Below are 24,395 nucleotides of genomic sequence, written 5' to 3'. Positions count from 1 at the left end.
TTTACACAGGGTTTGTTTGGAGAGTTTCGTGTGTAAAAAAAAAAAAGATGAAGAGAACACAGCTGGAGATTGTGACTGCTTTGCAAGGTTGTGTTACAGGTTTCTGTGCACTCAACCACGCCTAATGCAAAATCTACCTGTCTGCCCTAGCCCTCAGCAGAGCCTGATGGGAAAAGAAAAGCCCTCAAACTTCAGGAACGATTTACTTATGCAACAGTTTGAAATTGCAGGGAAATTTCTGTCTGGTATTGACTCATAACACAAAAGGATGTTTTAGTGCAACTCTTCACCTCACACACCACAGCGCCAAAACAAACTGATGCAGTTCTGCCAGGCTGAATTCTACCCATACATTTGCATACGGCACAAGACTCAAGCACAGCAAGAGTCATGTGAGCTGGTACGGGAGTTTACTCTGGAAAGTACAGGAAACATTAAAACCTTGATTTTCTTCATGCATAAGTAACACCTGTGCAAAAGACGACAAAAAAGTCCTGAACTCCAGGCTATCTTGTTTTCTGGACATGACTTGGGTAGCACGCTCTAGCGCTTGTGTGCCCTTTCTCGTGTTACACTCTATGTAACTCTGTTGTTAAAAAAGGCTCTGAAACCAGTTCTGATCTTTCTACAGAATTCTGAAAACAGGACTTGCATAACATACAGGCGTCAATAGACCGTGCTCACTTTCATCTACTGTTCAACCTGAACATACCTCCCAACTGTTTGTACATAGCAAGAAATTACTCCAATTAATCGCCCTTTGTGCTGTGGTGAGACAGATACAGCTTTTGTTTTAGGTGACTGTGCACAATTACAATTAGCCAGTCTCTAAAACAAATGTACTCGTCCCAGTTGCCCATGGCCAGTGCATCTGAGAATGTGCAAGATCTACTGAAAAAAAAGGTATCTCAACAACCTCATTGCTGCCATGTAGCCACATCTACTCTGTTGTTAAGCTTTCATGCAAGTAGCTTTTCTTTTATGTTAGAGCCCCACAAAAACAGAGTCATGGCAATCTTATTCCGACTACTGAAGGAAGACTTCATCCAGGTTATTCTCACGCTTTCTCCATTAACTGTCATGGTCTCATTCACCCACCTGCTCTACTTGCCACTCATCAGCTTCTACTTTCTCGACTGTCTATTCCCAGCACTGGAAAGCTTGGGAATAATTTCAGGTATGTGATAACATAAAATGATTATGCAAATATGATAAATATGTGATATTTGAATGCTGATTCTCCAGCTCATCATTTATATTTTAAAGAACTATGTCAGAATACATCAAACTTTCCATAAGATAACGGATGTGAACAAAAGGAATGCACTTTTGCAGCACTTGGTGCACTTGATTATCAGATCATCAATGCGTCATCAATGAACTGCACCGATCCTCTTGCTTATCCTACTTATTGAGGAATTTCCAAATCAGACAGTGCTCAAACCCATCACATGATGAATGCTACATGCATAAATTTTCTCCTTTCGACTGGCAAAAATAAGTTAAAATGCAAGTGGCTTGTGGAATAAGCAGAGCATACTAGGCCTTCACAACTGCATGAAAAAAGTCCCACTGATTCCAATGGAAAGAGAGATTAGTGTCAGCAGAGGCTGGATGTGATAGCTCATCAGTCTTTAACTACATACTTGAACAGACTCAAGTATTCTGAAACCTCAATATCAAAATGATAGTAATTTGAATTCTGTGCATTGTATTCCCTGGAACTTAAACTAAATAAATGAACTTCTCGCAAGCCACCCGATTTCATTTTGATTCCAACACAGGGCTGGTAAATTGCAATCTCTCTCATCTCCTATTTTACACTGCTATCATTAGTGGCCTTATGAGGTGGGAGTTGAAATGAGACAGCAGGCCGAGGTCACTTTCATAGCTGGCCTGTCAAAGATTAAAGTGATCTTCACTATCTCAAGCTCTTTGAAATAGAAATCAACAACATTCATTCTTTGCAAACGTGCCTGCCAAATTCTGACTTCCAAGGTTAGCAAGTGTGCCTAGGCAGTCTCAGGGGAGAGTGGATTCACAGCAGGAGCAGAAAAAATCTGAAACTTACTTTCAACCTTTCAAAACATACTATGTTTATGTATGGGTCTCTAGCCCTCCTCCTTTTGAAGAATGATAGGAATATGAGGCTTGTACAATGGCAGCTAGCACCGCACTGAATAATTTGTGATCAATGCTGGAAGCCGGATTAGGAAGTAGAGAAAGTTAGATTTGGCAGCACGTACTTTTGCCTCCCAGGCCAACATAACTGGGACAGAAATAGAGCACATAGCCCAAAGCAGAAGTAAGGAAGAGATTCTACTGCACACCGTAAGCTCCCTCAACGCTTAGTGCCACCTCCTCATGGCCTGAATTGTTCAGTCCATGAGCTCAGTACCTTCAGTCGCCTCTAAACTAACCCACAGAAAACACCAGGAGATGGGGATCTGAGTAAGGCTCATGTGATGCCTGTGCTTAACACAGGACACAAATAAAGCGCTCTCTCTGAACAGCAGGGAGATCACTCTTCCTGGGGAATTTCGTTTCTGCAAGATGTCCACTTCCTTCTATTGTTTTTCCTCCCCAGGGAGAGCAAAAGCATCCATACCCTTCCGCACCTGATGTAGCAGGCATATATTCTACATTTCAAGTCAAAAATTACTGCTAGTGGATCTCAGCACTGCAATAGAAACTAGTCACCCCACAGAAGTGTGACTGCTAAAGTCAGTCTACCTTTAGTCCACGCTAGGCTTTCAGAGCTACAGGAGTCTTCACAGGCACTTCTGCTCACACGTTAAGTCACCCATGTCATAGCAGTAACGCTGCCCTTCTTGACTGGGATTCTGCACAGGCAGCAGTAACGCCTGTGGAGAGACTAATCAGTCTCGGCCTTAACACTCCTCCAAAGAAGTCAGTGTAACAGCTGTGGATCTTGCCCTAACAAACCCAATGCTACATCCCACCTGGAAGCACGGCTCCAGCGGTGTTATCAAAGCAGATGCAAGCTGTCCAGTCACCAGGAGGGCCATGGGAACTGGAGTGCTCTTCTGGCCTCACCTCACCTGGATGGCAGCAGCCATGAAAGATGGTAGCTGCTTCCAGCGCTGTCACTACAGCTAGTAAACGATGGCCCAAAGCCTCACATCTGCATTTTTGTTGTGAAATGTGAGTAGAGGTGCTAAGAATTAAGTGGTAAGAGGCACAAGCACTTCAAAACTAGGCTGAAGCAGGAAAGATTTCTACTAGCTCATGGCCAGAAGCACCAAGTAGCTCAGTCAAAACTCTCTGAGTGCATCTTGAATCCAACCGAGTCAGTGAATTGAAGACAGTATAGCACAGCCTCCCCCATTTTGTTGTCACATAGTTCAAGCCCAAGCTAAACAGCAGCACATTTAACTGTTGGTTGAGAAAGATGCACCTTAAAGCAATGGCTCCTAAATACATAGAGGTTGCATTTTTTCCCTCTAAACCTGTTCTGAGCTGAAAATCTCATTCAAACTAAGAGTGTGCTGGTGATCTACAGCACTGAGCATAATTAGCAAAGGACTGTTTATTCCTTCAGGGTACACATATCTGAAAATACATCTTACAGCAGCTGAGTCTGGCCATTTTAGATTTCACTATATGGGACACAGCTGGAGACAGAGGTTATGTAAGTGCCAGTAACAGGGTTTTCAAACCAAAAAAGAAGTGAGCACAGAACAAGGGAGGTTTAATAGCTGACAGTGAACCAAATCACGAATTGGTCTATACTGTTTTATTAAACACAGCGTTGAAACAATTTCAACCTTAGATCTCACTTGAGAACTAATTTAATGTGAATATGCTTAAAGCAAGCCAGATCTCCAACAATAAATTGGTTTCTACACCATCTCTGCAAGTTCCTGGAATATAGATTTTAGTAATAACCACCATTAAAACTAATTATGTAACACACTAAATATTAGATTTCCACATCACAGCATTCTTCAGCTTCAGTTGGGCAGGCAGTCTTAAATGCCATCTAATCCTAGGTTATTTGCCTTTCTAGCAGTGTTGGTCACCCCTTGTCAGGGAGGCGGAAGTGGCTTTGAGTTCAGTTCAGCGCATGCAGCTCAAGCAGGCAGCTTCCTTCCCAGCAGCCCCTTTAAGATACTTATCATCCCTTGCTACTTTCGCATCAGCCAAATCTGTTTTTTCTGTGATATCAGAACCTGGGAAGCACTATATGCCTCCCCAAACTGCTTTGCCCACATCTGCTGCAAGTCCCATACACTAGATTCTTGATTATTGGTCATCTCTTTCAATGTAAAAAGAACAACAAAATTAATAATGCATTTAGACAGCAAATATTTGAACAGAGCCATGGTGCATAAAAGACAACTGCAGTTAAAAAAACAAAGTTTAGACTGGAAAAGATCAGTCCTCACAAGCTGGGAGAAGATCATTAGGAAGGGATTAAGAAAAGGGTATATCACAGGAAAGAAGCTACATGGTAAGCTGGTACTAAGTGTCAGAGGGAGTAGAAAAGAAAACAAAGAGCAAGGATACAGGGGGTATGAAGAACAAACAGAACAAGCCTGCAACAAGCAGGGCTTTAAACCAAGGCTAGGAGGATGGGAAAGGCATCAAACAGGGCAGAGACACAGGGTGGGGTGGAGTGTCTTGAGTCCTCCCTCCCGTCCCAGCTGAAAGGGCTAGATACTAGCTAAATTTTGTGTCAAGCAAACTCACATGCCACTGAAAGCAACCCCTAAAACACAGCACAGGCTTTTTCACATCCCTCTGTTGCCAGAAGTTCTCTCTGTATCCATTTATTGAAGTCTACTTCTACTTATATTGAAATACACACTATTAACAGAACCAAGTTGGAGGAATAATTGAAAGAAAAAGCACAGCTTTCTTTAGCTATACAGACTCTGAGTTTTAACAACAGTTTGCCCATAATAAAGGATTTTTTTTTTAAATTCTTAGATGGTAGTAGGGTTGAAGCCATTTCTACTTTTTCCTAAAGGAAGCACAGATCTAGCTCATAACCATCTTAAAACTACTGTTCTCATGAAAGCATGATTTCTCAAGTATTGATAAAGGAAGTTTTGTGTTTGTGAAATAGGCTCAGATCCAGGTACTCTTTACTAGATGTGACCAGAATAAAAAGGACAAAAAGAAATTGGCATCCCTTTGACTTCTATTCCTTCTAAATGACTATGGCTAGTGGAGTAGTATGGCTAATGGACTGTGACAAACAAGCCAACATTTACTACTTACTAGCAGCATACTACTTCCCCGGTTTGCTTTGCACACATTCATCATAAACTAGGGGCAGGTAAATCAACTTATTGAACTGATCTGGAGTAAGGGGAAGGTACTGGACTGGATATTATGTCACAACTGCAAAGCAGAAGTTCTATTTATTTACATACAAATTTCAGAAGAAATCTCCATGTGGAGAGGAAACATGCGGGATGCTGGGTAGGCTGATCACTTCTTCCCTGCCACCCCCTAACTGGAATTAGACTTTAAGGCAGAAGAGTTAATTGGCTTTTGTAAATGTGATCCCCCAGCATCCCATTAGGATCAGCTTAACTCTGACAGTACAGCATAAAAAAGCCAGTATTGTGTCAGTACTTACCTGTAATAGCGTGACTGCAGGTAAGTGGAGCACACCGCTTTAGACACATGGCTGGCTGACCCAAAGTCTATCACCTTCACTCTGTAGGGCTGGCGTGCAGGATCCACCAACATGATGTTTTCTGGTTTCAAATCAGCATGTATCAGACCTAGGCTCTTTAGCTTCATCAAGGCAGTAGCCACTTGCTGCAGAATTGGCCGGATGTATTTCAGAGGCAATGGGCTGAATTTATTTTGCTTTAAGAAATCATATAAGTTCTGTTCTAGCATCTCAAATACAAGGCATGTATGATTCTTGTGTTGAAAGCATTCATAGGAGCGAACAAAGTTATATTCATCGGCATTCTCACTGCTCAAGCGAGAGAGGATGCTCACTTCTATCTGGCCCTGTCTAGCATAGGAAGGATGGTTCTTCAAGATTTTGATGGCTACAATCTCCTTCGTGCTACGTTTCCAGCATTTTGCCACCTGCCCAAATGTCCCTCGGCCCAGGAATTCCAAGACCTCGTAGCTGTTTGTCATAGAGCACAGGATCTCATGCTGGACCAGCTGATAATCCCCTTCACCGCTGGAACTGCTGCTCTTAGTGGTTACCGTGGTGGCTGTGGCCGCAGCACCCACCGCAGGTCTGTTTTGCAGCATGAGAGGTGGATGTTCCTCAATTATCTGCACACTACCGTTGCTGTCAACCTCCTCACTTTTCCTTTTTAATCCACATTTTTGGTATGGTTCCAGTAAAGAAACGTTGCTCCTATGCGTTAGGGTTTGGCTGTTCTGGAAGGATGCTGTTGCACTGCTGCCGGTGCTGTCTGCTGCTGTAACCACAATGTGCTCGACTGAAGAAGCAGGGAGAAGGAGGTTCTGATCGTAAGCAGGGATGCTGAAATTGGCTACCTGATGAGAGGAGCTTGCTTGCCCTTGAGCTGCTGGGAGGTTTTTGCTGTGGGTATAATACTTGTCACTGCTGCTCTGTCCTGAAACATCCCAGACAGAGGGCTCCACTTTCAGTTTCTTGGCACTGCAGAAGGCACTCGAGGATACTGACGGAGGGGAGAACACCTGCAGCTGTGAGGCCATACCTGCAAAGGGAGAAGAGGACTCATTTGGATTGCTCAGTGGCAGCAGGCTGCGACGGAACAGGATCTCCCGTCTGCACAAGAACCAGAATGACAACGATTTTCCTAGGCACCCTATAAACTTCACCACATGGTGCCTACCACCTAGGAAGATAATCTTTTGAACAGCTGCTCCTAAGGGCATCCACGGAGTGAGGCTGTCCTGTAAAATTACTGTATTTTCTGTCACTGCCCACAGTACAAGCAGCAGTCAGCTCTTTACCAGCTTCCTAAAGGCTAAGGAAATCCCAGGGAAAGATGGAAAACAGGCCTGGAAGGAGGCGGGAGGTCGCGTGTAAGTAGGAAGGCGCTGTGTTTCTCCCAGGTGTGCCCTCCCCTACCCGTCACGCAGGGCCAGCGGGGAGCGTAGAGCAGACGAGCAAAACTCCCGAGGAGGAAGCGCGCCGGGGCGCGCTCTGCCCGGGGGCAGAGCCCCACGCACCGCCAGCGCCCCCGCGCCGCGGGAAGGCCGGGCCGCCCCGGCAGACGAGGCCCGCAGCCCGCCGGCTCCGGGGGCCGGCAGCGAGGCGGCGCGGGGCCGGCCCTCCCCCCGCGCCGGGCGCCCCGCGCACTCACCGCCGGTGGGGGGTTCTCAGCCGCGGGCCGGACCTGCCTGGGGGACACACCGGGGTGCGGGGCCCCGCAGCGGGCGCATCATAGCCCCGCCGCGGCCGCCGGCCCGGCCCGCTCGGCCCGCGCACGCCGGGGGGAGCCCCCAGGCCGCTCCGCCGCCGCCGCCAGGCTCCGACGCGCCCTCACGGCCCGGCCGGGCCCCCCCCGCTGCGCGCCGCCGCCGCCCGGGCCCGAGTGCCCCGCGGCCCCGCCGCGGCCCCTCCGCGCTCCCGCCGCGCCGCTCCGGGCCGCGCCGCTCGTGCCAGACTGAGCCAGCCGAGCGCCGAGCGCGCCGAGCCGGGCCGAGCGCCGAGCGCAGCGCGCCCACGTGACCGCGCGCCCGCCATGACACGTGCCGCGGCGGGAGCTGCCCGGCAGGCCGATCCCCTGAAGAACCGCGTCTCCTCGGTAAAACTCTCTATTTTTTCTGAGCCCGGCCTCCTCCTGGGTCAAAACAACAATACAGAGAGGTTTCCTCTCAGTAACTCACAGTATTACAGAATAGCGTTTACCAGTATTCGTACCCACGTCCCAACACCTCAGCAGCGCCATCTCTGCTCTTACCTGAACGGCAGCGCAACAAGCAGGAACTTGCAGCTTTAACGAGCGTAAAGAATCGCGGCTAGCAGTTTGCATCCAGGCAGAGAGAAAGATCAGCGGGGGGAAAGAACAAGCAATGGAAAAATCCAAAAGATCTCCATCTCGCAAGTCTGCATGTTCTGGTTAGACTGTTACAGGGGCAGATGGGGACCAAGGGTGAGAGGAGGCTGCGTACCTGTCTTCAGCAAAACCTGCTGTATATCATCATCTGAGGCCCTTCAAGGCTGTTGGGAACCCGGTCTTGCCACTCTGGAGCAGTCTTTAATGGATCACAGAGATCCAAGGCTCAAACAGCAATGCTGAGTTGGCAAAAACATGCCTATATATATATCCCTGGATGTCACAGCACACTTAACATCACTTCCCTGAGGTTGTGACAGGTCTTGGCCCTCAGCCATAAAGTGAAGAGTTATAGCACTAAGCACATATTGTGTTAATCAGGGATAAAGTGTTACGTTCATCTTTAGAAGTATAGAGCAAGATCTGCTACATATCAAAACATAAGAACATAAGTCCTGCCTGACTGACCACTCTGAAACAGGGTCTTGTTGGCCCCAGAGACCCTTGCAAGCAATGTAAGCCAAAGAAGGCAGAGTCCCCAGGAAAGAAAGCACTCTGGAGGACCTCTGCAGACATCATCCCTGGCCCTGTGAAGCGAGGACTGGACTCTCCAGGTGCACGCATACCAACCCTAACAGTCACAGCTTCTCCAGCTGTCTCCAGCTAAGGCCTCTGCAGTCAGCAGAGTGCTACACCTAGCATGGGTGGGGGAATTCATGCACACACATGCTAAAAATTCAGATCTGGGAGTGCACAGACACAATCTTCAACTTATTACACAAGTGTCTTCCTAAACTGTCCTCAGGGCCATTGTCAGATCTACCAGGGAGAAGCAAAGTTTGGGGTGTATAACTGGCTTTTTTTTCTTTTTTTCCTTCAGAATCTTAAGTGTAACTGTTTGCCAAGAAACATTGCCAAGCAACTCTAACCAGGGTGATTTGGGGCAGTAAATAACACTGACAAAGAAAAAACAAGCTGCCCACCAGAGAAGTTCAAATGGGACAGTAGTGCTCTTTTGTGCAAAATCCTACAAGGGATGGGGGGCGGGGGGCAGGTGTTTCAGATTCAAAAAATAACACTTTCCATTTTCTTCCTCTAACAAAACGCTATTCAGAAGCTCACCCCTCTGTACTATCTGGTGAAGGAAGGTCTCTGTCCTGCATGGTGGATTCAAGGGCTGCATTTCTATCAGCCTTATTTTCTTGATTACCATGAGCTCCAAAGCAGGAAAGGACAAACATTTCAGCAAGGGCTTGGCTCAAAGCCCCTTGAAATCTAAGGGAGGCATACATGGTTTCTGCACTGGGCTCACTACAGAATTCATTCCTTAAGGGAAGGGGACTCACCTTTCCAGGCTCTCCCTGCTCCTCCCTCATGTAATTCTGCAGCTCCTCTCTGTTGGTAGGATGAAGAATAGAGCTTTGCAGGTGGCCCGAGCCCTATGCTCCCACCATTTACTGACAGTAATGCCTGGAAAACAAGCAGAGGATCAGCCCTGCATGGTACTCCATGCTGCGTGCCTGACATGAACAGAGCATGCACACAACATGAAAATATTCTCCTTATCTTCTTAGGCACCTGCTCACAAAGTCCCAGACTCTCTGAGTCAGGGCCAACAGGCTTGCTGTCAAGTAAGGTTTGTCCCAAACAAGTTACTGCACACTCATGGCTACTTGTGCTCAGGCTGGTATGTGACAGTAGGTAAAAATGCAGGCGCTGTAGCAACCTCAGCAAAGAGATCCCAAATCTAGCAGAAGGAAGAGCCAAAGTGCACAAAAAAGGGACAGTCAGACAGCACCTCATGTGAAGAATGCACCTCGAGTGACATCAGGGTGACTCGACCTTTTCTACACATTCTACTGCTTTTTTGGTATAGTCTAAAAAGAGCACAAAGCCAAATAGCTGAGGTTTTAAGTTAATTTCGCATGAGTGTAAAGCAATGACACATTGCACAGGAAATTATGTAAACTCCCTGAATAAATTTTATTGGTGAACAAGAAAAGGAGGATTTCCCTGTTACACAATCTTCATATCTGAAAAATAGCAACAATAAAGACTCTGTGCTACAGAAATGGACAAAAACTCTGCAGCAGAGAAGACAGAAGTGAGGTCATGAGTGTTTTAGCCTTGTACTATGGGAAGCACTGCTCTAAACACTGAGAAGAGTGCTTTAGGGCGTTACCTACAAAGCTACATTATGTTTGCTTGCTGTGGAGCACACAAGCTATCTAAGTGTTACCTCTGTCCCTGGTGGGGACGTAAATTCGTAAGAGTCCATTTCTTTCTCTCCACAGGATAGCTAGGGCACTCCTTCATGGTTTCCTACAGTTAGAGAGAAGCTAGAGCCAAATAAACTGTTTCATAGAACACTGATTGGCTTGGCAACTATGTGGAAGGAGCTCAGCAGACAGCTCCTGTTTCCAGCACCATAAGCCTGCCCTACCCTCATGACAGGCTAGTGTTTGATCACAGCTTGTTAAAATAGTGCTGAAAAGCTAAATAGGCAGCCTTGTGATTAAAGCACTTGCCGAAGGGAACTCAAGAGCTGAGACCTTGGGTGAGTTGGTTCATCCCACTGGGGCTTGGCCAACTGTGGAATACAGATAAGCAGCTCAAGCTGCGTATTTAGATTTGGAAGGGCTTTGGTCAGAGCATTTTTTTTTTCTTGCAGGGATGATTATAACATAGTGCTAGATACTGCATAGCCAAGCTAACACTTGGCTACAGCTTTTCATTGCCACTGCTGTAAGCAAAACACACCCATGGTAGCAGTGTTGACAGAACTCCACGCAGCAGAGCTGGAAGCAGCACGTTCAGACCTGGTATACATGACACTCCAGCTCTTTGACTGCAATAACACCCCCCTGTGAGCTAAGCTGGTGGTAGGAACAGAGGGAAGTTGTGGAGGCAAGCATGAGGGAGAACAAGGCCTGTAAGTAGCCAGCTATTTATTGCCAGGAGCCTCCAGAGGTAGCTGAAGAATTCTCAGAAATCTTAGAGCTCTGCCATAGGTCACTGTCACGACTTTCCCCAGGAGACTGTGCTTTGTTTTCCAGGATTTTAGAATAATACATGATAGAAGTATTTATGCCTAACAGAAGGAGGAAACATGTTTGGCGCGCTAAAATGCCTCACACACCAGCTGTGCTGAAGCAACGATCTCCAAGCTGACTGTTTGTCAAGACTCTCCAGCTTTTCTTTTCTTTTAAACCTACGGAGAGGTCTCGCTTTCCCCCGGTTTTACATAATTTGGATAATTTCCTCCTGAAGTGGCAGGAATTACCTTTTATGCTCCAGTAGCAGAACCCAGCATTTCTTCTGCAGTTTTAACTGGGTGTTCAGACACGTGGAGCAGATTCCCGCCTTTGAAGTCTCTGTGATTTCCAGTTCTGTTTGTGTGATCTGAAGAACTCGGTGGCCTTTGCAAAGCATTAATGCTCTTACTACTCCATTTTGCTCTGAGGTTCACCTGGAGGTTGTCTACTTCATTTAGGGAAGATGAGAATAGAAGGGAAAAGGCTGAATGCCACAAAACATCATTAGCAAAATGCATTGAATCTCAAAGGTCATTTGCAACATACCTAAATGGAGCAGTGACTCAGAATGCAAGCATTCATTCTGAGCCACGGAGAGGCTGCAAGCCAAGAGCAGGACTTGGAATCTGGGACTTCAGTCACTGTTTCGTTCACCTGCCTGTCAAATGAATCACTTAAATTTCAACAATGTTAAAATACAGCCAGCATCTCCAAGGCAGCCAGCATCAGACAAAACACTGCCAGTGTAGGGCACTGACTCTGCTGGCAGTCTCAGGTGTTACCAGAGATGCAGGGGCCTCCACTCACATTGAGATGATGGGGCTTTGCCGTTTATTTTTGACTGCCAAGTAGTCCGCATAAGTCTCCATAAAATGGGACATTTAGACCATGGCAAGAGGCTGGAGCTGCCCTCACTACCACTTTTGAAGAAGTGTATTTCTAAAGTGAAATGCAGAACACTGCTCCATCCCTTCCACTGTCCCACTGGCAGCCAGCAAGCAGTCAATAGGTGTTCCCACTAAGAGGCACTGCTTATATGAGGGTGCTAATGCTGCAGTGCCCAGTAAGGCACAGGGTTGGGACCTAGGACTCATGTTTACCAGGCAGCTTTCCAAACATACCCACGCTAGCTGTCATGATTACAGTTCAGGACAGCCCCGTTTTTAACAGGCGTGGCTACTGCATCTACACGCACCTCTGCTTTTCACGAGCCCTAGCTTTACTCAGAGTAAACATTTCCTTACCTGGCTTGATTCAGGGAATTCAATCTATCTAGCTGACCGGCCTTGCAGAGACCTTGCAGGACACCACATGCAGGAGAGATTCTAATCCTGACCAAGAGCAAGTGAAACATTTGGCGTGGAAAGTAATGGCAGGGAGGTTAGAAAAGTTGAGTAACAAGCTGGCTTCATGCTCCAGGAAAGAGCCCAGTGACTGTTTCCACTCTAGAGCTGCTGTTGTGACCCTGTGGGAAACCAATTTGTGATCTGTCGCCAGTGCAGCCTGGCAATAACAACTACAGTGTTTTCACTGGCTAGTCACATTGCTGACACTTCCCGATTGTGACAGCCAGGCTGCAGCTCTCTGCAGTTGACCTGCAGTGGGGAAGTGCCTGACCTCCAAGCCAAGAGAGACAGTTTCGCTGTTTAGCTCCAGTATTGCAGCACTTTGAAACAATGCCACAAAGACTTAATACTTTACACCAGTAGGTAGATGTTCTATTAACTCCTATCCCATTTGCCATTGGCTGGAAAGTACAGGCAGTCCATGAGAAAGCAATGCCCCTATCAGAACGCTTACAGTTACCAGGAGCACTTTGCAGCCCAGCAGAAAGATTCAAACATGTAGACTTGAGTGCAGAAGACTGCAGGGGATACAGTAAGCCATTCTGAAAGGTCCAAAACCCAGGAATCCACAATTCCTACTTTCCCAGCCTGTGACCTGAAAGAGCATTTATAGTTAACGTTAAGACGGTGCTTTCAGAAGAGCAGAGCTGCAGCCAGCTGCAGTTGGCAGGATGCAACAGCAGTGCTGTTTGGGGGTATTATAGTGATTCATTAATAGATTTAAAGGCACTTCCTTTTCTAGATTTCTTTAAGCGCTTTTTTTTAAAACACAGTTTAATACATAATATTTGTAATGCATCTTGGAATGAACTGCTCATTGTCAATGAGGCATTACAAAAATATAGAAAGAGGAACATTTAAGGCTCTCAGATTCCCCTTTTTGCTTCTCATTACATTCAAACCCATCAGTTCAGCTGCAGACAGCTCACACCCTCTGCTGCTCAGTTTGAATCAATATGGCAATAGCTTTTGCCACAAGAGACTGATAAGTCACTGCAAAAAGTAAATACAGGGCATGCTTGTAGTGGGACTGCACTGCCTGAGTGTAGTCTGAAGCCCTGACAGATTTAGACAAATGAAAAAATAAATAAAAAAAATTCTAAGATACACAAACAAGTTCAAGTTGCTGCCTTCTCTGCTAATAAAAGAAAGAAAATAAAGCCTCATAGTTAAGTATTCTACTTATGGCAAACTCCAAGAATGGGATAAAATAGTAAGACTGTTAAAATCACCATTATCAACTGCCTAGGCAAGTGTCACAGACTTCAGGATGCTTCCTCCCTCCTAAAGAATTCTTCTACCAGCTTGTCAAATTTCTCTAAGGAATTCTGCTTCAGGACATTTAAAGGAGTGAGTAAATACTGCTCTGCCAAGCCACATGGAATGTCCTCATCAGAAGCCGGTGACTGGCTAACAGGGCTAGTTGATATTACTACTGCTGGATGTTCTCCGTTCAGCTGAGCTGACGTACACTGGCTCCGAGGACTGCAGCTGCTGATATCCATCTCGATTTCCTCCCCTTTCTCCTTGCATGTGTGACAACAAATACAGCCTTCTTTGGAGCAAAAAGCTGACTCACAGTTCTGCCGAGGAACCTTAACGTCCCTAAACTCTTCAGACTTGTCAGTATGTTTCTCTGGGGATTCAAAAACAACTCCTCGAGGCACAGAATGCTGGGCAGCTCTTTTCAACAGACACACAGGTTCCTGTCCTTTCTTTTTCTTTTTCTGCTGTACAAACTCTTGCACAGGCTCTGGCATTTTGAGGTCAGGAAGCTCCTGGCGGTCAGAACTCAGATATTTCTCAAAGTAAAGTTGACACATGCTGCCCCTCACAATCGGGATGACTGAGCAGGGTTTCAACCACTTCACAAACTCACACAGCTCTGAAAAGGATGAATGATCAGAATAGGGAATGGGGTGGATTTTGGGGTGGGTGACCTTCACGGGCCTGCCAGTGGGTAGGATGGCGATGGTAGGGTGCAGCAGGTTCCAGCTGACGAGGGTGTCCCAGCGGATCTCGGCAACGTCCACAGCACGGATCCAGCCGGCCCCCTCCTCGGTGGTGAACACGTCAGGCAGCTCCAGCAGCCGCATCTGCTCCAGGCGCCAGGGGCTCACCACAACCCAGGTGCCGAACTCCACCGCCAGGTCCACCAGCAGCGTCTCCTTCCCCAGGCTATACATACCTGCGAGGAGAGACAGGAGCAGAGGGACAGGGACAGGCTGGGAGAGCACGAGGCCAGGCTGCGGGGGGACGAGGCCACGCTGCGGGGAGGGCGCTAAGGGAGCGCGGGGCCAGGCTGAGGGGACCACAGCCCCGCCGAGCAGAGGCCGCCCAGGGAGCGCGAGGCCGCGGCGAGGGGAGCGTGGCGCGGCGCCGCGGGGGCCGGGCTGAGGCGGGGCGCGCGGGGGCGGGGGGCGGCGCGGCCCTCACCGACGACGACGTGGTGGCGCGGGTGGGCGCGGATGAGGCGGGCGGCCAGGCGGGCGGCGCGGCAGCGCGAGGGCAGGCTGCGCCCCGGGTGGCAGTGCGTGTTGTCCAGGTAGAGGCGGTCGAGGCGGCGGCCCCGCAGCGCCGGCTCCTGCTGCATGGCGCTGGCGTAGCGGAAGTCCCCTGCAAGGAGAGGAGGGTGTCAGGGCGGTGGCAGCAGCGGTGGCGGCTGGTCCGCGGCGGCGCGCCCCGTACCTGTGTAGAGGATGGTGCCGAAGGCGCCCTCGAAGAGGAACATGACGGAGCCGGGGCAGTGGTTGGAGTCCAGCAGCGTCACCGTCACCGCGTCCCCCTCGCCCAGCACGTGGCTCTGCCCCACCTCCAGCGGCCGGATCCAGCGCGCCGGCACCTGCGAGGGCCGGGCGGTGAGGGCGGGCGGCGAGGGCGGGCGGGCGGCGCGGCGCGGCACCTACCTGGAGGCGGCGGTGCAGGAGGCGGGCGGTGAGCGGCGAGCAGTAGACGGGGCGGCTCCAGGTGCTGGACAGCCCCACCGTGTGGTCCGAGTGCATGTGCGACAGGAAGAAGAGCCGGGCGCCGCCCGCCCGCCGCACGCTCCAGAAGTCCACGGCGATGGGCGTGCCGGGGATCACCGTCCCGTTCATGGCGACCCCGGCCCCGGCCCCGGCCCCGGCCCCGGCCCCGGCCCCGCCGGCAGGGGCCCGGCGCGCGCAGGCGGCGAGCGGCTCCCGCGCAGCCGCTTCCCGCCCAATTTGGCGGGCGGCGCGGCGCAGGCGCAGAGGGCGCCGGCGCGTCACGGGGCGGGGCGGGGCGGAGGCCGCGGCGCCGGCGCCGGGCCGTGGGGGGTGGCGGCGCGCCCGCCCTGCCGCGCGGCGGTCACGGCGCGGCCATGCCGTACCTGGGCGGCGAGGAGGCGCTGCGGGACCTCCGGCGGGCCCTGGCCAACCCGCACGTGCAGGCGGACCGGCTGCGGTACCGCGGCGTGGTGCTGCGCGTCATCCGGTGCGGCGGGGCGGGCCGGCGGGGCGGGGCGGGGCGGGCCGTGACATGGTGGGCCCTGCCGTGTCGTGATATGGCCGGCTGTGCTGTGCTGTGCCGTGCCGTGCTGTGCTGTGCTGTGCTGTGACGTGGTGGGCCCTGCCGTGTCGTGATATGGCCGGCTGTGCTGTGCTGTGCCGTGCCGTGCTGTGCTGTGCTGTGACGTGGTGGGCCCTGCCGTGTCGTGACGTGGTGCCAAGCGCTGTCTCCCCCACAGGCACATGACGCAGGGCACGGACGTGTCGGGGCTCTTCACGGAGATGGTGAAGGCCAGCGCCGCGGCCGACGTGGTGCAGAAGAAGCTGGTGTACCTGTACATGTGCACCTACGCGCCGCGGCAGCCCCACCTCGCCCTGCTCGCCATCAACACGCTCTGCAAGGACTGCGCCGACCCCAACCCCATGGTCCGGGGGCTCGCCCTGCGCAGCATGTGCAGCCTCAGGTGGGGCCGGCCGCCGGGCCCCGGGGCAGCTGGGGAAAGCTGCCGCCTCCCGCTCCCTACGCTCCCTACGCAAAGGCGTCGCTGCCTCTGTGCAGGTGGGAGCTGGGGAAAGCTGCCGCCTCCCGCTCCCTACGCAGAGGCGTCGCTGCCTCTGTGCAGGTGGGAGTGGTGGTAGTCACCTGTAGGGGCCTTCTCCCGAAAGATCAGAGGAGCAGTGCTTGGCTTTACACAATCTTTGGGTGGAGGGGTTGGCACCTCAGTGCCTGAGAGATGCGGGATGACACCCCTGTGCTTGTTTGTAGGATGCCTGGTATACAGGAGTACATCCAGCAGCCTGTCCTGAACGGCTTGCGAGACAAAGCCTCCTATGTGAGGAGGGTAGCTGTTCTTGGCTGTGCAAAGATGCAGAAACTCCAAGGGGACTCTGAAGTGGGTAAGTTGGCTCTGCACTAGAGTGCGCAGGCTTGTATTTTGTCACAGAGTGCACACTGGGGAGCAGATGATAACGCTTGAGAGTTAGGTATTTATTGCTCATGAAAACATGTTAAGATTTGTAGTCTGTCCTCGGTTCAGTGAGCTGTCTCTTGGTTGTTGTGGGTGCGAAACAGAGAGGGAAAGAGAGAAAGAGAAGTAAGCTGCTGATGTATGTCAAATCATCAGAGAGATGTTAGGCACTGCGAGTTTCCACATTGGTGTTGCTTTCATATATGCTTTTATGCTGCCCCCCTGGAATATCTGGCCCTTTCCTCTAATATCTGATTAACCGGGTACCATTGTAGCATCTACAGATTTTTAGTGAAAAGTTGTGTGAAAGGCAGATGTTATTATAAAGCTGGAAGGTTTGTTGACCGGTTCTCCCTATTCAAGCCTTATCTTCCAGTTGCAGTATGTGCTTATGGACAATGATTAAATTGCAGCGTGTCAACAGAATTTGATATAGAGGTCTCTGCTTCTTTGCAGATGGTGCATTGGTGAATGAGTTATATAGTTTGCTTCGTGACCAGGATCCTATTGTAGTAGTGAATTGTCTGAGGGCTTTAGAAGAGATTTTGAAGAAGGAGGGAGGAGTTGTCATCAACAAACCTATCGCCCATCATCTCCTCAACAGGTTTGTTTTCTTCAAGATTAGTTTGGTGCTGGAAGCTTCATTCTAATTCTTGTATTTCACATACCCGTGGAGCAGCTGATTTTGGGCTCCTATCAGAGCCTGAAGAGAAGAGTCAGGCACCCAAGATGGAGATGCCCATCGTAAGAGAAACTAAACTACTTTTATGCTAAGGTCTTAAGAGAAATCTGAGATATCCTGCTTTTCTGGGGAGACTGGCTCAGCTGCTGGTTTGTTTGGAATTATGAGTTATATTAATGTGATTATCTATTTTTTCCCCAACAGTGCATGTGATACATTTATGGGATAACTATGTTCTAGTATGTCTTTTCCAATCAATTGTGAGATTTATAACCTATCCATTGCTTGAAGAAATTAACTTTTCTGTAGAAAAGACTACACAATATGGCAAAAGAGGCAACGCTATTTTCTATTGCTCTACCCAGGGATCATGTCAAGGTTTCTCTCTGGCTTAGAGCACAGGGGGAGGTGCCTGTGGTTAATATTGAGTTATGCCGATATGTGTGAATTGGTCAATTCTCTTGAGATAAAATTCCAGTATCTACATCTAAAACATAGCATTGGGTTGGAACTGAGACGATAACAAACTCAAAGACTACTCTGCACAGCACAGATGTTCATGCGCTTCTTGACTCCTGAGAACTGTGTGTTTATTTTCTTGGCAGAATGGCTGACCTAGATCAATGGGGACAAAGCGAGGTGCTTGCCTTCCTTCTGCGTTACAGACCCCGCAATGAGGAGGAACTTTTTGACATACTCAATTTACTAGATGGATATCTCAAAAGCAGCAGCCCCAGTGTTGTGATGGCAGCCACCAAGCTTTTCCTAGTGCTAGCCAAGGAGTACCCGCATGTGCAGGCAGATGTTTTGGTGAGAGTGAAAGGACCACTGCTGTCTGCCTGCACTTCTGAGAGCAGGGAACTCTGCTTCACGGCTCTGTGTCACGTGCGTGAGATTCTTGGTAGCCTTCCTGGCCATTTTAGCAGCCATTACAAGAAGTTCTTCTGCTCATATTCAGAGCCCCACTACATCAAATGCCAGAAGATGGAGGTATTATGTGAGCTGGTGAATGACGAAAATGTGCAGCAAGTGCTGGAGGAGCTGAAGGGTTATTGCACTGATGTTTCAGTAGAGCTTGCCCAAGGGGCGATCTTTGCCATAGGTAAGAGCTCTATCTTCCTTCAGAAGCAGCTGCAACCTCCAGTCTTTAAGGTGTGCCTTCTTCTGTTGAAGTAAATCTGGGAAAATGCCAAATAACTGGTCTGTGCTGAAGCTCTATACAGCCCCATGTAGACAAGCCTACCCTGGAGTGTTCTGTATGTGTTTGTAAGCCAGGATTGTGCTGATTCTTTCAGAAGTATTGAACTGTCTCACGTTGCACATGATGTCTTTGAATCTCTTTCAAACATCTGTGCTCTGATGAGATATTCTAGAGGAGTAAACCCATGGGGAGATTGAATTAGATCATTTCTGCTATGTTGCTAATGAATCTTATAGTGTTGAGCCTTAATCAGACTGTGTATTCAGTGGACAAACTGTTTTAATATCTGCTTGTTCTTTGAGTTGTGATGGGGACAGACTTAAGGCTATTTGGAGCATTCTAGTTTTTTATTCATAAGCTTTAAAATAGATGGGTTTTGTTAGTATTCATAAGGAGAAAGCATTTTAGTTTCCCTAGCTTTCTCCTATGTGTTATGTTTAAGAAAAGTTCAGACTTCCCGTGGTGTATGGCTGCAGAAAAAGGAACATGTCCCTCATGTGGGGAGCTAGGTCATTCGACTGCCTTTTCAGGGTAGAATGGCTGTTTCTTTAAAATGAGTTTGTGATGAACAGTTGGGCTCACAGTTTTTATTTCACTCTGATAAAAGGTTGCCTTTTATGTTCTTTGGTGTCTCTGCAGGCAATATTGCTAGGACGTACACAGAACAGTGTGTGGGGATTCTGACAGAGCTTTTGGGGCTTCAGCAGGAGCACATCACTTCAGGTAATCATCTACAGGTTGTTTGCCTAGTTTCTGCTTTCAGGAAGTTGCCTTGTTGGGGTTTGTGGTCCCAGAACTTGAAGCTCTAAGAGGCACTTGGCTTTTAATTTAGCTGGCATTTTCAGGTGAAAGTTTCCCTAGTGGAGTGGCAGTATATTGTGTGACTAGCATCATAATTTTTCCTTCCATAGGAGCCTTCTTTGTAGTTAAGGGGGTGACTGTCATGGCTGCATTCATGGTCCAATGTGGAAACTCCTTTACAGCTGCCATCTGTTGAGTCAGAAAGTGAGGGACTAAGCAAAGACATTTTAGTGACTGTGTGTAAAGATCGGGATGATTAATAGTTCTGATATTTGAGTTCTTTCTAACTGGGATTCTTAGCCTACATCCTTTAAAGCTTTGTGATTTCTGTTCCTCATATAAGAATTTGATTCAGCTGTACCCAGATAGCTCTGTTTTTTCTTCTGCTGACCTCAGGTGTGAACTATTAACCAACTTGATCATGTGAATATCTTGAGTGATGTGAATACTCTTGCTCTGAGCTTTCAAAGTCACATGCTTGCCAGCCAGCTGTTGAATTAAGTCTTAGTAGCTGGTGGTGTTTCTGTAAGTGGGTAGCAGAGTCTGTAAAATTTTGACCTGAAGTTGATGAGACTCATTTTGAATTGCTTTACTTTTAATTTGTTATTCTAATGAGTGTCTGAGACATCATGAGTCAGTATCTGTTTAAAGGCAGGGGACTGTCCAGAAGAGAGGTTACTTCCCAGCAGCCAGAAGAACAATCAGAAGTTTCAATGTTTATTTTAGACTTTGTGCAACTTTGCTCTGATGAACCTGGCATCACAGGGCTTTGAACTCAAGTCATAATCATTAGCAATGCAGTGACTTCCCGAGCTAAGAGTTTGCAAAGTTGTCGTCTTTTTTTCTTCTTCGTCTTTTCTCTTTTGCCTAGTGGTTTTAGAGTTATTGGGGAATGCTGAGCATTCTGTTTCTTTGCAGCGGTGGTGCAGACTTTTCGGGACCTGGTTTGGCTATGTCCCCAGTGCACAGATGCAGTGTGTCAGGCGCTGCCTAGCTGTGAGGAGACCATCCAGGACAGTGAGGTAAGGTGGCTTTATGCCCTTAAGGTAATAGCTGTGAAGATGGGTGGAATCTGACTGGCTTTCCTTTGGCTCATGATTGGCATGAGGAAGAAATCCTCAGGAGACTTGTTCTCTTGTGTTAACATTTCATTTTAACACTTTCTTTCTGATAAATAGAGCCAATTTACTATTTGTTCTTTGGTTCCTTCAGGGTAAGCAAGCATTGATCTGGCTCTTGGGGGCACATGGTGAGAAAGTACAAAATGCCCCCTACATTTTAGAGGACTTTGTGGAGAATGTGAAATCAGAGATGTTTCCAGCAGTGAAGATGGAGCTTCTGACAGCATTAGTGCGACTTTTCCTGTCTCGTCCTGCTGAGTGTCAGGACATGCTAGGGCGACTACTCTATTATTGCATAGGTGGGTTCACTGTGCTGAGCGTTCTGTTTCTCTGCAGTGGTAGTACAGGCTTTTGGGGACCTGGTTTGGCTCCGTGCCCTGCGCACTGATGCTGTGTGTTGGGCACTGCTTGTATCTGAGAGGAGACCATCCAGGACAGCAAGGTGAGGTGGCTTTATGCAGCTTGGTCCCCAGCTGTCTGGTTGGTGAGTGTAACAGGCTTAAATTGTATTCCTGGGAATCTATCTATTTTTAATAATTAAAGGTTATTACTTAGGGGGAATCTGGATGACGGAATTCTGCAAAAATTATGTCCCTCTAATTTCCAGAGGAGGAGACGGATATGGCAGTACGTGACCGTGGATTGTTCTACTATCGCCTCTTACAATCTGGTGTGGAGGAAGTGAAACGGATCCTATGTAGCCCCAAGTCTGACCCCTCTCTGGGGCTCCTGGAAGACCCAGCTGAGCGACCTGTGAATACGTGGGCTTCAGAGTTTAATACCCTCGCGTCTGTTTATGGCAGAGCATGCTGGGCACTTGTCACTGCTCACCAGCCAGTGGAATCCTGTTATGCTTGTTCTCCTTGTACTGACCCCAAGGACAGAAGGACAGGTAAGCAGGCCTGTCCTCATCTGGGATCCATTCTCCCCTTGTTAGTAGACATTCTCACATGGGTTTCTTTGGCAAAAGGTCACAGTGCTTTGAGAGTGTTGTTTTAGTGTTCTGTCTTGTGCAATGCCTGGCTGATCACCATCTCATTAGGGAGATGCTGCTGAAGGTGCTGTGATTCTAGACGTCTTCATCTGATGGCCCCATCAGATGTTCTTTGTGAAATTGGGAGCAGCATCAGATATGCTCTATCTCACGTTTCTGATTTCATTTCAGAGTCCCTAATTTCTGAAGAGAATAAAGAAGTCCTCCAGGTTCATCCTGATACAGGCAGCCTGACCTTAATTCCTGACATGTATCTGAATGCAGAACAGTTTGAGAAGACCTGGCTGAATCTGGACATTAGCTGCCAGCACTCTCTGCCCTGGCGTGGAACGGCTCATTCGGATACCATACAGGCTGCTCTTCATGTTGTCCACATCCAGACTATTGCTATGAGCAAAGCTGGTATCCAGCCATGGAAAGCTTATCTCAGTGCTCAGGATGACGCTGGTTGCCTCTTCCTAACAGAGCTATTGCTTGAGACGGAGGAATCAGAGATGCAGGTTTCAGTGAAGCAGAGCGAGGCAAAGCCTGAGGCACTAAAAACCTTTATTTCCGTTTTAGGGACTGTAATGGGGACAGTTGTTGGGCTGAGATCCTGATTGATCTCTGCTCCCGGTAGGATGCTTACTCAGGGCACAGGAAAAGTTTCTTGCTGTTGCTTCATTTGGCATAAACTGTTGCTGGTTTTGTATTTTTAAACTGTTAAGAGCCTTAGCAGCCCTTCCACCCTAGCCAGTGGGGACAGAGTTATACCTAGAAACCACATGTGTGAGGGTAGCTAGAGCTGGTAGACACCACATTACTATAACTGGTGAGTGAGGCAGGTTAAATGATATTCCTCTGGGCTGGTGAAAGGACAAGATAACGCATTTGTTAGCCTACTACTAGCATGATTCATAGAAGTGGTGGCATCTCCAGTGCTTGCCACAAGGCACTAACGTGACCTGTGAGCCTGACCGATGGAACCAGAAATGAACAAAAGTCAGGGCAGTGTTTTGGAGAGGTTTTCTCATAAGATTTCTGAAAAACTGTCACAAACAGTTCCCGAGAATCAGCTGCTTATCTCATATTAAGAGGCACAGTGCAGTGAAGAAAGAATTATTTAGTTCTTGGCTTCCTTTTCATGTGATTTAGTTTTCTGTCCGATAGATTCAAGTGAAATGAGCTGTGCTTTGTCAGAATATGGATGGATAGGGTACATCATATTTACTAGAAACAGTGTGTTTCAAGAGGAAGAATTGTATTTTCCAGTCAAAATGTATTACTGCAAGGATGAATCACCCTCTCTGAAGAGTCCCACCTCAGCCCTTCCGTGGCAAAGATGCCCAGTGCTCAGGATGACACTGGGCACTGGTTTTTCTGTAGGAAAACGCAAGAATGAGCAAGTTATATTTAATGTTATGTTTGTGTGAGTTAATATGGCTTGAGTTTTATAACCTGTGTCCCTTTGACCACATCAGTGTGGTGTGAGTCCTCAGTACTCACACCAGTAATTGAAGAATTGCTGTTTGGATAATTAATATGTATGGGATACTAACTTTTTGCTTAAACCAAATTTTACCATTTGTTACTTTGTGACTAGATGGCTATGCAAAGGTTTGTTGTCTGTGCAGTACTTATTTCTGTGCAGTACTGTTCTTCTGTCCTTGTGATACAGTACATGAGATTGGTCCAGTACCATGTGAGTTAATTTTTCCAGCTGTTGTTACTGTCACTTGCAGGATTGTTTGTATCTCACTATTATTTTGTCCTGTATTTGTTACTTGTTCTTGTTAGTTCCATGCTGGGCAGCTGTCAGTTCTGAGTACTGATCACAGTCTTGTATGGACTGTATTCGACAGTCTTGTATGGACTTGCTAGACTGTATTTTCATTTCTGTATTTCTCATTTTTATTTTTATTTGTTTATCTTTTCTGGATTTTTCCTTGTTTGCTCTTGGTGCCTAAATCTCTTATCCACAGTTTCTTGATGGATGAGGCTTTTTCTGTATTCTGTGTATATATATATATGTATTTCATATAATTTAAGCAAAGCAAAATAAATTATCCTTCGCTATCTCAGGGCCTCACTTCCTCTTTCTTAGAATCCTTTCTCATTTTCTTTCATTTGTTTTCTGTTTGGCAGGCTTCTGGGGGTGTTGTTTGTGAATAAAGTATCATTGTAGCTGGACCATTTTAATTAACATTCCTGGCACAATTAGAGTAGCTATTACTTATGTTCACATGTTTCTTTTATTCAAATAAAAGAATAATTGGAGAATACTATCCGGGAGGGAAGGACAGGACATTTTTCACCTGTGGATTCCTTAATCTATTCAGGTGCCTGGATTCCTCATATAGGGCGGAATTAAAAATTATACTCTCACGAACCTTGGGACTTGTATCACAAGGACGGCACTCCGTCTGCTCCGCTGAAAGTTATGGAGAGTTGGACTTTGTAATGTCATGAAAACTTCCTTGCTACAGCCGTGACAATCCTCTCTGATGGTGAAACCATTGCTCTTGTCACTTCAGTAGCTTTTGGTCAGGGCCTAGAGAGAAACAGGAAATGTTGCTGCTAATCCACTCTGCAGATAAGTCTGTTAACTGTTTACCCAATGGCAAAATAAGGCTTGCTCCCTGGCTTAAGATTAAAGTGCATCGGTTACTGTAACGTCTTTATGGTACAGTGTAAGGCGCTGGCTTCGTTAACCCCATTCTGTAAAATTTCTTATATTTTTTGCATGTTTTAATGACTCTATATTGCATCTTTAAACTACTGTATGCTTTCCAGGCACTTCACCA

General features: G+C 47.9%; 3 protein-coding genes across 8 annotated transcripts in view; 1 reads left to right on the top strand and 2 right to left on the bottom strand.

Annotated features, from left to right (window-relative positions):
- The window catches only part of HIPK1 (homeodomain interacting protein kinase 1), a 30,378-nt gene extending 18,967 nt beyond the window's left edge, over positions 1-11,411 (bottom strand). For 3 of the 5 annotated variants that reach the window (XM_026111993.2, XM_026111995.2, XM_026111996.2), the window contains exons 1-3: positions 11,281-11,411; positions 9,344-9,467; positions 5,612-6,689 (exon numbers count right to left, since the gene is read on the bottom strand). In XM_026111993.2, coding sequence (XP_025967778.1) covers positions 5,612-6,687 — 1,076 coding nt within the window. In that variant the 5' untranslated portion in view covers positions 6,688-6,689; positions 9,344-9,467; positions 11,281-11,411. Of the gene's footprint in view, positions 1-5,611; positions 6,690-7,301; positions 7,637-7,901; positions 8,046-9,343; positions 9,468-11,280 lie in introns of those variants that run through there. The other 2 variants (XM_026111994.2, XM_064498165.1) reach the window with 2 other exon arrangements.
- On the bottom strand, positions 9,957-15,612 carry DCLRE1B (DNA cross-link repair 1B). The gene is made up of 5 exons (XM_064498168.1): positions 15,285-15,612; positions 15,067-15,220; positions 14,815-14,994; positions 13,611-14,566; positions 9,957-11,690 (listed from the first exon to the last, which is right to left on the bottom strand). The coding sequence occupies exons 1-4, from the start codon at positions 15,471-15,473 to the stop codon at positions 13,644-13,646; spliced, it is 1,446 nt and encodes a 481-aa protein (XP_064354238.1). The 5' UTR covers positions 15,474-15,612; the 3' UTR covers positions 9,957-11,690; positions 13,611-13,643.
- A 12-nt stretch (positions 15,613-15,624) lies between these two features.
- AP4B1 (adaptor related protein complex 4 subunit beta 1) lies at positions 15,625-23,667 on the top strand. 2 transcript variants are annotated; one of them, XM_064498166.1, is made up of 10 exons: positions 15,625-15,831; positions 16,085-16,309; positions 16,612-16,742; positions 17,270-17,417; positions 18,101-18,597; positions 19,336-19,419; positions 20,416-20,519; positions 20,710-20,917; positions 21,226-21,510; positions 21,784-23,667. In XM_064498166.1, the coding sequence occupies exons 1-10, from the start codon at positions 15,719-15,721 to the stop codon at positions 22,209-22,211; spliced, it is 2,223 nt and encodes a 740-aa protein (XP_064354236.1). In that variant the 5' UTR covers positions 15,625-15,718; the 3' UTR covers positions 22,212-23,667. The 2 variants fall into 2 exon arrangements, with proteins under 2 accessions (XP_064354236.1, XP_064354237.1); XM_064498167.1 differs by lacking the exon at positions 16,085-16,309.
- The last annotated feature ends 728 nt before the right edge of the window (positions 23,668-24,395 follow it).

This window comes from Dromaius novaehollandiae, chromosome 27 (assembly GCF_036370855.1).
Source record: "Dromaius novaehollandiae isolate bDroNov1 chromosome 27, bDroNov1.hap1, whole genome shotgun sequence".
Classification (NCBI taxonomy): Eukaryota; Metazoa; Chordata; class Aves; order Casuariiformes; family Dromaiidae; genus Dromaius; species Dromaius novaehollandiae.
Note: the sequence above shows the minus strand (reverse complement) of the source record. Positions and strands in the feature narration are given on the sequence as shown.